Source organism: Mustela putorius, unplaced genomic scaffold (genome assembly GCF_011764305.1).
Source record: "Mustela putorius furo isolate JIRA1106 unplaced genomic scaffold, ASM1176430v1.1 tig00003987_pilon_pilon_pilon, whole genome shotgun sequence".
NCBI lineage: Eukaryota > Metazoa > Chordata > Mammalia > Carnivora > Mustelidae > Mustela > Mustela putorius.
In genome coordinates, this window is record NW_025422126.1 from 6830166 (window position 1) to 6843531 (window position 13366).

A 13366-nucleotide genomic window follows, 5' to 3' on the forward strand; every position below is an offset into this window, starting at 1 on the left:
ATTTTGGCCTCTACGTGTGACGCCACACGTAGCAAAGAACGCAGTTGATTGGTTGGGAGACAGCACCCGGAGGAGAGGCGCGCGAACCCCGCGAGGAGGGTATGGAGGAGAAGCCAAGGAAACTACAATCCCGGCCTTCCTTGCGCCTATGACAGCATACCAAGAACGAAAGAGAAGGGAGCTTGGTTTCGGACCACAATTCCCAGAACCTCCCGCGATGTCTCCTCTTTCCTTTCAAAACGCGGAGGAAAAGAGGGACTGGGAGAACGGAGGCCTTCTGGAGTCCGCTCTCCGAAAGGCGGGAAAGGCGAACTACACCTCCCGACTGGCAGCGCGCGGCTGCGCTTGCGCCCTGATGCCTGTCGCCATCTTGCCCCTTCTGAGGCACCGCAAACAAACCCAATTCCTGGTGTTCCCTAGTCTTGGCGGAGGAGCCTTTTAGATGAGCCCCGAAAGGCCGGGCAGGTGCGTGACTCTCAGATAGGGTGCTGGGAAGAGCTGGCAGGTTAGCCAGGCTGGAGGAGCGCCGGGCCAGCCATTTGGTCCCTGGCTTGGGGCGCCCAGCCCCATCCTCCGTTGTCTCCTAACGGGATCGTGGGGCTCCCCGAGGTGGGCTGAGAGGGACTTTGGCAGGCCTGGTGCTGGGATCCTCGGGGTCCAGCTTTGGGAGCCTCCCGGTGAGTCTCGGTCGTCCGTCTGGCTGTCCGCGCGCCTACTCTCTCCGTTGTCCTCTCCGCTGAGGGAGCGAGCTAGGTGCTGATGCCGGCCGGGGCCCCTGACACCGGCTACTGGTCCTGAAGGGTTTGGGTAGTGGGATTGACATTGGGGTTGGCGCTGAGCGGCACCGGTGAGGAGGGTGGGCGGGCTGCTCTTGTTGTGGTGCTGCGAGAGAGTGCGTGTTTGGGGAGGGGGCGGGGCGGGCTCGCCTCCTTGACACTTGAGTGGGGGAAGGATTACTCGAGATCCCGGCTCCGGAGCGAGCTCCTGCTACTGCTGCCCAGATTTCCAGTGCGCTGCGGCCCCGCGGCGGGGTGCGCTGGCGGGGACGCGTCGGGATGCCGTGACGTGGTGCTTGATTCGGGCGGTCGCCGGCCGCCTCCAAGATCCTGTCGGGGGGCGGGGACTGGCCTGTGGAGGGAGCGGATTCCTTTGGCTCTGCCCCTTCTTCCTCCTCCCCACCCCTTTTCTTTATGTCATCCTCCCGGCTGGGGCGCGCAGTCCGGTTCTCCTTGCTCTGGCTTGGTTTGTAGCTGAGAGGACTATGGGAAGTCGGGGGAGGGTGGGGATCAACTCCGGGCGCAGAGCTGGAGTTAGGAGCCCCAGTGCCTGGAATGGGATGTAGCAGTTATTAGGGTTCGGTGCCTTTTTCCTCGACTAGACATTGAGCTGGCTCGTTCACTCACTCACTCACTCACTCACTCGCTTACTCATTCATTTTACCCACTCTTCTCTATCTTCATTCATCTACTTAACAAATATTTACACTGGGTCTACCGGGTGCAAAGCAGGTATTGTGCAAGCGCCCAGCGCTCTTGTCTTTTTATCCTTTAGACCAGGCAATTCCCAGTATGAAGTAAGTTCCTGACATCTAAACTTTTGGTAAATGATTCTTTAATGACTACAGAGTGTAAATTCATCGCTTATTGTTAAGACTTGAGAAGAAAGTTTTTAGTTAAGTTCCATTAGCCCATGTAACGTGGTAGGAGGTATATGTGTTTTATCTCTTGTAACTCGCAAGTGAGAAACCAGACACAAATCAGGTAACTTGGGCAAGGTTACACGGGTAGTAGCACCTATTTATTAAACAGCATGCCAGCCACTATCATAAGAACTTCACATACTGTTCTTTAATCCTTAAACAGATTGGATGATAGTACTTCTGTTTTACAGATGTGCAAAACTTTTTTTCAGATAGTCCACTTTACCAGGATCACTCAGCCAGTGAGTTGAAAGCTGGAACTAGAAACTAGAGATGTCTGACCCTAAAGCCTGTGCTCTTTCCACTGCCCTGTGCTGGAATAATAAGCTGCGGAATGATCGCTTAGTTCTTCATTTATCAGAAGTTGGAAAGTGTGGTAGTGAAATAGGATTATGAGATGTTCTTACTGGTTTTACTTCTTAGTGTGTGGATCTCCAGGTAAGTGGCCTTTGAATGTACTTTGGTAATTTGATTTTTGTTTCATTTGTTTTGGTAGGGAAGACAAGCTCTTTGGGGCTACCAAAAAGAAGCAGCAATGCCTGTTGTGTGGCCAACCCTTTTGGATCTCAGCAGGGATGAATGCAAAAGGATTCTTAGAAAATTGGGTACGATTTTCATTTTTGATGTTTATACCTTTCTATGATACTTTTCCCTTTCTGTTTTTGTCATGGCTGTTTGCCTGGATGTCATCTCATGCTGCATTAGAAATTCTTTAGAGGTGTACTTTTCGTCTTCTCATTATTTCCTCACTGCCTAGCATAGTGCTTTTTTTTTTTTACGTAGTAGATGCATGGACCATAATAATAAAAATAGTAGCTCAGAGTTCTTGAGGGGTACTGGGCTATTCAGAGTTCTTTACATTCAATATCTTATTTAATCCTCACTCAAATGGGAAAGGTGGGTATTTGTGTATGTATGTGTTTCCATATTACAGATGACAAAACTGAAGTTTAGAATTCAACATGATGCTGATAATAAGTCAGGGAGTCAGGACTGTAACCCAGGGAATATGATTCCAGTCTTTAGCATTATTTTAATCTTCATGAATGTATGTGTGAATTATAGACTGTTTCTGAATTCTAAGTAAATGTTAACTATGCTGACTTTCCTAAATTATGTTTACAGTCAGTAATAAAACACGCTCTATGTTTCTTTCTCAACTAGCATTTAGGGAGAGAATTAAGCACTAATCCCAAGCCTAATTTATTGTATGTAATGAACTGTATGTAACTTCTTTTTATGCATTTAGAATGGTAATAGTTTTGTACTATTCTTGAGAAAATTACTCAAATCATTTTTTATATTCTGTGGCTCAAATGAAGATCCTTGTTTGAGAACGAATGCTTTAGACTCTAAGGTCCAAGAATGACCTTGTGTCTTCTTTACCACTGTAGTTTCAGGCTAGCACATAGTGAATGCTCAGTAAATGAAAAAATAATTTGAAAAAGAACATTAAATGTTTTGGAAGTGGATATGAATTATTTGTTTATAATTTTAAAGGGGAAAGTGTGGGCCTTGAATTCAGAGGGACCTGGGGTCTTGGTCTTATCACTAATGACCCACAGGATCAAGGACAGTTTATTTAATCTCCTTAAATGTGTTGACATTTTTGTAAAAAAAGCATAATATCTGCCTCATAAGTTTGTTATGTGGATTCATTGTATATAAAAGGGTCCTACCATAGTGCTTGACATCTGAGGGTATAGTGTTTTAGAGCAGTTGCTTTCAGACATTATTTGCAGGAGAATCTTCAGAGGAAATCTTGCTTGGGAATTCTTTTGTGTAAATCTGAATCATAGCTGCCCTGGTGCTGTCTGCTAGTAACATTCTTTTTTATTTCCCATCAGGCCACTGGGAGGATTTCTCTTATTTTAAACTATTTCTTAGCATTGTATTTTAGCATGTTTAGAGAGCTTTTTTGGGCAGTCATCCATTATCATTTTTTTCCTTTAACCTTATATCCAAACTTTTAGTACTAATTCGAGGATGATTTTCTACACACTTGCATGCAATTGCTATTGCTTGCTATCTACCATTTATCGAGTTGGACTGCTATTTACTCCATAACTAAAATAATTGCAGATGAACAGATCCCAACTACAGTAGATTGGATTAGAGTTTCTGGGCTTTTGGGGCCTGAGTCAAGAGATTATGTTTAAATATAAAAATGGTAACCTTTAAGTCTAAATTTATCCTTAACTTTAGCCAGAGCTGTGTGGGTAATATTGCGGGAGAGCTGTTTCTATACAAAAGAAAACAGCCTTCCTACAGGGTAATGTCATCTTCAATGACCCTTCACTTTGGGAGGTGAGTCCTGATAGTGATTTGCAGAAAGACTTCCTCCCCACCCGTTGGCTCATTATCATAACAATGAAACTTTTGAATTGCCTTCAAACACTAGCGCTCGTTCCAAAGTTTAGAGAAAGTACTGTACTTAAGAATTAACTTAAAATATTTTAACAGTTAATTTTGTTCTTTTAAAAATAGTTAAATCATTTAACATAAAATGCTAAACATTTAAATTTTACTTAGATAAAAAACACTGAGATCAAGAATTTTTTTTTTAAGATTTTATTTATTTATTTGGCAGAGAGATACGGGGAGAGAGGGAACACAGCAGGGGAGGTGGGAGAGGGAGAAGCAGGCCCCCTGCTGAGCCGGGAGCCCGTTTGGGGCTCGATCCCACATGACCTGAGCCGAAGGCAGATGCTTAATAACTGAGCCACCCAGGCACCCCAAGAATTTTTTTAATACTATACTGAACATGCCAGTGATAGATAAATGCTTCCCTCTTTCTATCCTGCCTTTCCCATGCCTTATTTTAAAAAAACCATTCCTCAGTTACAACACCTACTTGGGGCTTCATGGACTGTAGTATAATTGAATGGCTGATTTGTTTAAGTGGAACGTTGAGTACTTTATAGAGTGATTTGGCGAATCTTTTTGTTTTCCGTGGTGTTTGCATGTATCTCTTATATTTATGTGCTATTAGAATGGCACCAAAACTATGAGAAATTCAATTAAGTTTGATATTTGTCAGAATCTGAGGATACCCATCAAAATGGAAATCATATGTCAGGGAAGTTGGGAAGTCAGTAAATGTTCTTTACAATGAGTGAATTTCTGGAGAATGGAGGAAGTGCCTCAGATTGTGTGACTATAACTGTGGTCTGAGTTCCGGTTTAGTGTGAGGTTACCACCTCTTAACTTTTGTCCATGATTTTTTAGTTAGACTTGGATTGAGACTTGAAATGTCAAAAACCTTTGCTGCATTTCTCTGATTAATTTCACTCTTTTTGAAGTAGTATCTTGATCACCATAAATTGCATAGGCCAAAAGTGAACTTCTTTTTCTTTTTCTCATACCATTTCCTCTCTCTGACCTCTCCATTTCTTTTTATGGTATTGCCCTTCACCTAAATATCTTGCGGACTACAAAATCTGTTTCCTTTCATTCTGCTGTTCTTCCACATTCAGTCAACCTCTGGGTCCTACAAATAAGCTTTTTAGCCTGGAACTAGAGGCTTAGTCTGGCCCCAAACTACTTTTCCATTTTATCCTTCTTTATTTCTATGTACAGGTCTCTTCTTTGATTTTAATGACCTTGAGGATAGGGACTTTGTCTTATTCATGTAGATATTCTCCATGGTACCTTGTAGTAGTAGTAAGGTGCAGTTAAGTTTGGTTTGAGTTAGTGACTATCCAAGTTCAGGCATATTTTTACTTATACTGAAGTAGAACTCCAAAAATATTCACTGACTGTTCCAGGAAGTTTGATGTCTGTATGAGACATTATTTGCTCTTTTAATGTATTCCTTCTGCATATTTGCATTTTTTTTCCTAATTGCTTAGAGCACATTTCTCTTTCTGATGAAAGCTTATACTTCTAGACTGGGTGGTGTGTTTCTTCTCTTTGCTTTTACCACTGTATTATAAACTGTATCATCATTGTCTGATGACTTGTTTCACTGTAGCTTTATTCTGGAGTTAACTTCTTGAAGGCAGGATTTATCATACTATCTGGTATATATAAAGGGACTCAGTACTGACCTGTTGAGTAAAATATTCCATAAATGAGGTGTAAACTTTTAGCATAGCGATTTCTTAGTTGGTTATTCCCAGTGTCTTTCTGAACTTTACTTTGGGTCCTGATAAAAGCTGAAATAAATGTTTCTTGGTACTAAGTATTTTCTTCACTATGCTAAGAGCAGGAAAGCTTTGTTCTTCCAGAGATACTCCATGAAACATCTACATAGTATTCATCATAGATTGAATATGCAAAATGTTTACACATGGGATAATTCAGTTGGATCAGACATTTCTTTCCAGCAGGGAGGAGGAGCAGGGGGAGAGGGATAAGCAAGACTCCCTATTGCTCAGGGAACCTGATGTGGGGCCTCAATCCCAGGAACCTGGGATCACGACCTGAGCTGAAGGCAGACACCCAACTGACTGAGCCACCCAGACACCCCATGGATCGACATTTCTGTTTAATATAGTCAGCTCACTCTTTTTTGGCTCTCAGAACTGTGAATAACATGAACTATACTTGTTTATTATTGGTGCAGTACCTAGGAGGCACATATGTATACCTTCATTATTTGTGCATCAGGCCTTGGGAAATACCAAATACTAGTAGCAGCTTGAATTGACTAAGAAGATAACTGTAGTTTGGACACTTATTCCCATCATTCTAGTTTGCTTAGATTTACCTGTCTCATAGTGTTAGTGGCTTAAAATGACTATTTTATTATTTCTTTTGATTCTGTGGTTGCTGGTTTTGCCCGAGCTCTCTCAGGTGGCGTATTCAGCTGGTATGTTAGCTGGTTTGCTGGGCTTAGCTCAGATGGCTGGGCCTCTCCATGCGGCTTTTATCCGGGGCTTCTTTGCAGCTTGGTTATCTCAAGAGAGATCTCAAAAGAGAGAGCAAGGCCCTGCAGGCAAATGTTAGTGAGCTTCATACATAATGTTTGCATTATGTATGCTGATGTTCCACTGGCCAGGGCAAGTCACATGCCAAGCCCAGAATCAGTATGGAAAGGGAGTATTCAAAAGTAGTACAGTTCCCAAGGAGTGTGCTGGGAGGCAGGCATGGTTCATTGGGAGCCAGTGAGGACTTTTTGCTTTTATATTTTAACCAGTATTGGAGATTGGCAGTTTCATTTCATAATGGTTATTGCTGTGGAAAGATAGTGAAATGAAACTGTCTGGCATTAGGGTTCAGTATATTATATGTTGGCTGCTATAAGAGCAACTCATGTTTCCTAACTGGTCTTAGTCATTTCGATCGTAGATGCAGAGGATCTTAGATCTGGAAGATACCGTGGATGTCCCTTCTAGATAAAGAAATTGAGGTTCAAGAGTGAGAAAGAACTTGCCCAAGGTCACACAACTAGTAAGTGGGAATGCTGGAGCCAGAATCTGGTCATTTGACTCTTGTTCTAGGAGTTTTCTATTGTGCCGTACTCATGGTATTCTCAATCCCAGGAGGGAGGTAGAACGTAGTTTGAATTCTAGGCAGGACTAAGGAATTATTTCAAGGATTGGTCATTGTAGGTAAACTGTCAGTAAAGCTAAAAATTTCTCTTAACAGCCTTGTATCACTTGGAGCCTGTTCCCAATTGTTGGTAGCATCAGAATTACATGTTCTTCAGTGATAATGTGTGAGATAAAATACTTACCATTAGATTTTTCTACCTAAACATTTTGTACACATGACTTCTGTGACACAAAAAAAAGATATACAATTATAAAAGCCACATTTTAATCAGTGCTCTTAGATAACCTTTTTGAGAGGAACTTTAAAAATTTTGTGTTGATTTTTTTTATTGATTTCTAGGTTTTTTTGCCCTGAAGTTTCACTATATGTAGCCACACTATTAAAATATTGAAGGCCTATCTTGATAAAATAATTTTCTTCTTCTAGAATTGGAGGCATATGCTGGAGTTATCAGTGCACTTCGGGCACAGGGGGATCTCACCAAGGAAAAGAAAGATCTTCTTGGAGAACTCTCAAAAGTTCTTAGGTAAATTATCATAAAAGTTTGTGAGATGTGACTCTAGAAATTTCATTTTGAGGAGTTTTAATACTTTTCATTCTCAAGTTGAAGACAGAGTTGTTCAGGTTGTTGGTACTTAGTTCATCCTAATTGTGTGCTTTTTACAGAAAGTTATGTAATTTATCATTTATTCTGTAACCAGAAAGGGTTTAAGGCAGGTTATCTTAGGTTTTGGTCACCTGGGAAGGGGAGGTATTTTTGACATGGGTGAAGGGAAGAAGACCTGGTAGCAACAAGATCTGAAGACTTGGAGTGGCCCATTGTCATTTGTTGGGAGGGAAGAAGGACATACTAGGAAGTTATTATCTTAATTTATAGAAATGGGTGGTTTTGAAATAGTCATAGCCCTGCAGATAGTTTATACCCCCATTTTCCTGCTAGAGTGGCACTTGAATCCATTAAAAAATTCTAGTGAGTGGAATTCTTTGATACCTGTCTTGATCCATTCTGACATCTTGAGCTTTCTCCGAAAATAGTGTTTTAACTGAAGTTTCCTTTCTACATTTAAAACCATTTTGTCCCGTTCTTTTTTTTAAATGAAAATAGAGAAAGAAGTTGTTTCCTATCTATGGAAACATTAATATAGGGATAACATTAATATAGGGATATTATTAAGTTAAATCCTTAATCTTATTGTCTTCATTTTTAATGGTTTATATATAATTTTTTGTTTGTTGTTTCTGGTTCCCCATAAATCTGCTTTTCAGCCCCTTACCTATTTTATATTTTAGTCCATGATACAGATTTAGCTTAAGCAGTAAAGATTACAATTTGAAGAGTGGTTATTCATTTTACTGAATATTTACTAGTGGAATGGGTGTAGCCTCTTTTCACTTTTTTAGTATTAACTTTACATTCATTTAGTCAGGATCAATATCTGCACAATTTGACTGGAATGGTAACAGTGTAATGTAGAAGACATACAGCTGAAGTGTTGAGTAGGGGAGTAATGTCTTGGTGTCAAATTTCATAGCATATAGCCACAGGAAACAGATTATCTTGCCACTTTTGTTTCTTTATTATATTCACTGAACATAAAATTATAGATTCTTAAGCTTTAGAAAGAACTTTAGAAGACTTGCCTCTAAGTGCCAACATCTCAGTAACCAAAATTACGGGTCATTCAGTGGCTGTTTGCATATTTAGATAACAGGAACTTCTGCTAATCTTGAACATGGTCTGACATTTCTGCTGCGTTTTGGAAGTAATGACTTGCTACCAAGCTGATTTGTCTTCCTGTGATTTCTAATTTGCAACTAATTCTTTCTGCAGTTACACAGAATCACTTTGAACCCTTTCCTATGATCTGAATTAAAGCATCTGAAGACATATATTAGGCCCCGTCTATATCTTTTCACAAATCAATCTTGTCTCCCCTCTTCCCCAAACAAAATGTTGACTTAAACATTAATAAAAATATAGAAAAGAGCTGCCTGCTTGGCAGAGTTCTATAATGGCTATTTTTTTTCATAGCATCTCAACAGAGCGCCACCGTGCTGAAGTTCGGAGAGCAGTAAACGATGAACGGTTAACAACAATTGCACATAAGTAAGCCATTAGTCATACAACCCCTGATTTTTATGACGTAGTATAATATAGTTTTGAAGCAGTCTTCCTGTTGTATAGCAGATTCCTGAGTCTTTTATCTTAATAGTAATATTTCTTTACTCGGGGATCCTGACCATAGAGGTGTTAACTGTTTATTCAGTTGGTTATGTTTTTGCATTTGGTTAGGCAAGCTTTAAGTACTCAGGTCAAATCCAGTTATAATGTGATCTCTGGATAAAAGGCCACCACAGTTTAGCAGATGATTTGCTTACTTAAAGCAAAGTTCAGTAATAAAGTAGTATGCTCCCCTCATTTGACAGCCCCTTAGAGGTTCTTTTGTAATGGTATGTGGTATACATATTGCTTTATAAATAGGCATTATATATTTTCTTTATAACTAATATTTCATGTATTTTGAGAGTCAGAAAAAAGATTGTAAGAATATATGGTCTACTTTTAAGAAATATGAATATATCTTAATTTACTTTAAAAAAGCCAACAAAATAAAATTATGAAGGATTCTTATCAAATTATTTTCAGATCATTATAACTATGTGATAGATGGGGGGGTGAAGCGGGGTGGAGGACTATGGGCAAGGATCAAACATTGTATGGAGATAGTGCCTCCTAAAGAATAGAAAGAAACAAATTATCCTTAAATGTTAATGCAAGATGACAGGAACATTTCATTAAAAATAAGATTTATTACAGTATAATTCATTTTTTAAAATTTTTATGTTTTAATGTGAAATAAAACTAAAGGAAAAAATTCAGTGCATTTCCATAATGTGATCAATAGTGTGTTTAAACCAGTTGGCAGTGTTTGAATTGACACTGCAGATTCATTAGCTTCATGTTGTGCTTCATTGTTCCTCATTTTACTTAACTTATAAAATGGGGTGCTACCTTTTTAACTGTGTAGTTAGAAAGCTTAGGTATCTGGATTTTGAGGTTTTTCAGTGGTGGGTATGTATGCATTGTAGAAGTTTGGAATTTTTCCAGTAGAGACATTAAGTATTTAGTTGTCAGGCCAACATGGTTGAACCATTCAAATATTAATGTGTTCCTTCTTTAATTTGCTCTAAACTTTTGAATTGGGTTGCTCTAAAAATAATGACTGAACCTAGATTCTAATTTGAGATGGTAATAGGAAACTTATGTGCTAGATAATAAAGTAGTAAACAATAGCTTAACATTCAGAGGCACTTAGAGACAGTTAGTACCTTAAAAGCACTGGAGAAATGTTGTGGGGCAATTAGTTGTAAGTTGATGCATCAGTTTCATACTTAAAGGATAACATTTATTTAGTCTCCTTTTCCTTTTTTCCCCTTTAAAGAATGAATTTATCCTTATATTTGGGTGAAAGACCAAGTTACAGGTATGCAAATAGGTTATTATTATTTCAGGCTTTTTCTTGTATTATTTCAAAATTGAAGCTCTCAATTATTCAGGGGCACATATTCCCATTTACGAATTAACCGTGCCCTCTGCTTTTCCTTCTCTTCCCCTCCTCCCCCTCCTAATACTGCCCACCCTTTAGCCATTTTGCTGCTTGGGAGTATCTCTAGTCAGAGGGTGGGAAGGGAGAGGAGGTGAAAATTTTAATTAGTCATTTTACTGCTTGTTAGTTGACCTGGAAATGGCTTGGTGGAAGAATTTACAAGTATTTACCAAAGTATTTTTGGATAATATATGGATTTCTTTAATCTGTTTGACCTCTCCCTTTCCCTCCTCTCTCTATTAGCATGGATAATTGAGAGTTGGCTTTTATCTGCCTGTGTTTCCTTTTTTCTCTCCTTTCTGATTTCTTTAATACATGAATTTAATTTTCTGAAGAGTTTACTTCAGCATATAATTTTAAAAGATTCTTAGGTCTTTCTGTATTCCTGTTTTAATATTTTATGCTGTGGTTTTAGTTTGACTAGGTGTCGTATTTTACTTGTTGAGCCCAGGGGTTGGTGAGTGTGGAGTGGTGAGGAAGGCATAGATCCCTTATTCTCTATACCTCCTCTGCCTTCTTTCCTTCAGAAGTAGTAACAGAATCTAAATCCAAAGATTATCTATAGGATGGCCTCATACTCTGAGCCTGAAAAAAGCGACCTGAGCCAAGGGGAATGCATCTGAGCTGACTACATTCTCTTCCCCTCGCCCTTCCCTCCCCCACTCAAAATCGCAGCTTAGGCCAGAAGGAATGTGGTTGAAAGGTGAAGAGAAAGCCGAGAAGATTGAGCACAAAGGAGGTGGAAACAAAAGGAGCTGGGTTTCTGGGATCAAAGAAAAGCCTTGCTTATGGCTGGAAGCATAACACGTGTTTATTATTTGGCACCAGACCATTTTTTAAGTTTGATACTCGAATTCAGTTTGAAACATGTCAGAATATTATAATATTAAAAGCCTGGAATGTCAAAGGGGCTTCAGAGTTTTTAATTGTGCCCCCACCCCCCTGCCAGTACTGTCTCTAACATTCAAAGAAAGTGGCTATCTGGAATTACTGTTCTTTTAAACTCCTTCCCCATAAGCTGGACATTCATAGGCTACTGTGTGTGAGTTTCTGTGTGAGGGTAGAGATTTTTTTTTTGCTGGTGCACTGCAAAGGATATGAGGGCCAAGGTAGTTTCATTAGTATCTTGTTAGATTTCTCAGGGAAGGGTTTGGAGCAAGGTTTCCACCCTCCCTTGCCATTCTTAATCTAAATAGGGAAGCGATCTTTATATTGAAACTTAGGGGCTCCAGGGAAGCCCCCGAGTAAGATGTAAAATTCAGTTAAGATGATTTGTGCAACTAATGCATCTTTACACCCTCATTACTAAGCAAATAGGAATTTCTTAATCTAACATAATTTTTCACTCACTTAAAAAAAGTTTGAGCATGTTTGCATGAGTAGAAATTTGGAAGATTTACAGATTTTTTAAAAAGTTGCAGTTCTGTCTTTTGCACTGCAAATTCTATCTTTTCAATAGCAAATATTCATGTGTTTCAATCTTCCATAATTTCTGCCACCATTTAAGCAATGCACCAGGTAAGTGTAGACATCACTTTATTTGTGTGTAAACAATCACCTAGCAAATTTACTAGTGATGTTCTAATAAAATGATAGCAAAACAGCAGTCAGAAAACACTAAATAGCTTTTAGAATTTTTTCCTTTGACAGTTAGCCAAAGCCCATTTCTGTTTCTCTTATTTATACCATTCTCTATTTCATAACTAGTGTCAAATTGGAGATTATGTGATGATAAATTTATGGAGTTAATTGGGGTTTTAGGAACTCTTCTTTCCCTCGTTTTAGGTAGGACTGGTTAAATAGTTTACAGATTTCTTATAGTAACCCAACTAGATTCATCAACTAGAAATTCCTTTCTGAACTGAAAGTAAATCTTAAGTTGTAAAGTAATTTATTTGTTCCATTCAGCAAAAGTGTATGAACTTAGGAAGTTATTTAACCTTCCAGTGATTCAGTTTTTCCATCCACAAAATGGAGATAATAATATTACCAATTTCATAGGATTATTGAGAGAATTATGAGTTAATACATAGAAAATGTTTAAAATAGTGCTTAGTTGATGTTAACTACCATAATCATCATCATCGTCATTATCATTATTCCATTATCCACTAACAAGGGCTTTTGTGTATGTTCTCTAAATATGAAGAATCAGTGGACATTTCAGCTCTTAGGCCTTAGATTGGGTTGTAGAATCCTTGGTTTGGAAAAGGTACAGAAATATTTCTGATGTAGTAAAGAGATTGATTAACTGATTCTGGTAATATTTTAAACCTTGACACACTAATCATTAGGAGAAGTGATGCAACTGCCTTTTGTGAAGCCAAATCAAGAGAAGTGACACAATTGTCTTTTCATATTTCAACCATATTTCAGTTGGATTCCTGGGATAAAATTCACTCCAGTTTTTAGAGGAGAGAAACAGAATAGTGTCTACTTACGGGGATAGTTCAGTGGTCTCAAATATTTCTTAAAGAGTGGTATAAGTAAAATTAAAGTAGTGGCAGGTTTCTTCTAGTGATCTCAGATCTAGTTTATTTTTTAATAGGAAGGATACTAA

At 39.0% G+C, this 13366-nt stretch overlaps 1 protein-coding gene across 14 annotated transcripts in view; it reads left to right on the forward strand.

Annotated features, from left to right (window-relative positions):
- Positions 1-320: 320 nt before the first annotated feature.
- EMSY (EMSY transcriptional repressor, BRCA2 interacting) overlaps positions 321-13366 on the forward strand; it is an 89891-nt gene continuing 76845 nt past the window's right edge. For 8 of the 14 annotated variants that reach the window (XM_004767996.3, XM_004768005.3, XM_004767999.3 and 5 more), the window contains exons 1-5: positions 321-465; positions 2196-2304; positions 7625-7724; positions 9231-9305; positions 10642-10683. In XM_004767996.3, coding sequence (XP_004768053.1) covers positions 2235-2304; positions 7625-7724; positions 9231-9305; positions 10642-10683 — 287 coding nt within the window. In that variant the 5' untranslated portion in view covers positions 321-465; positions 2196-2234. The remainder of the gene's footprint in view (positions 466-2195; positions 2305-7624; positions 7725-9230; positions 9306-10641; positions 10684-13366) is intronic. The other 6 variants (XM_004767998.3, XM_013064355.2, XM_004768000.3 and 3 more) reach the window with 2 other exon arrangements.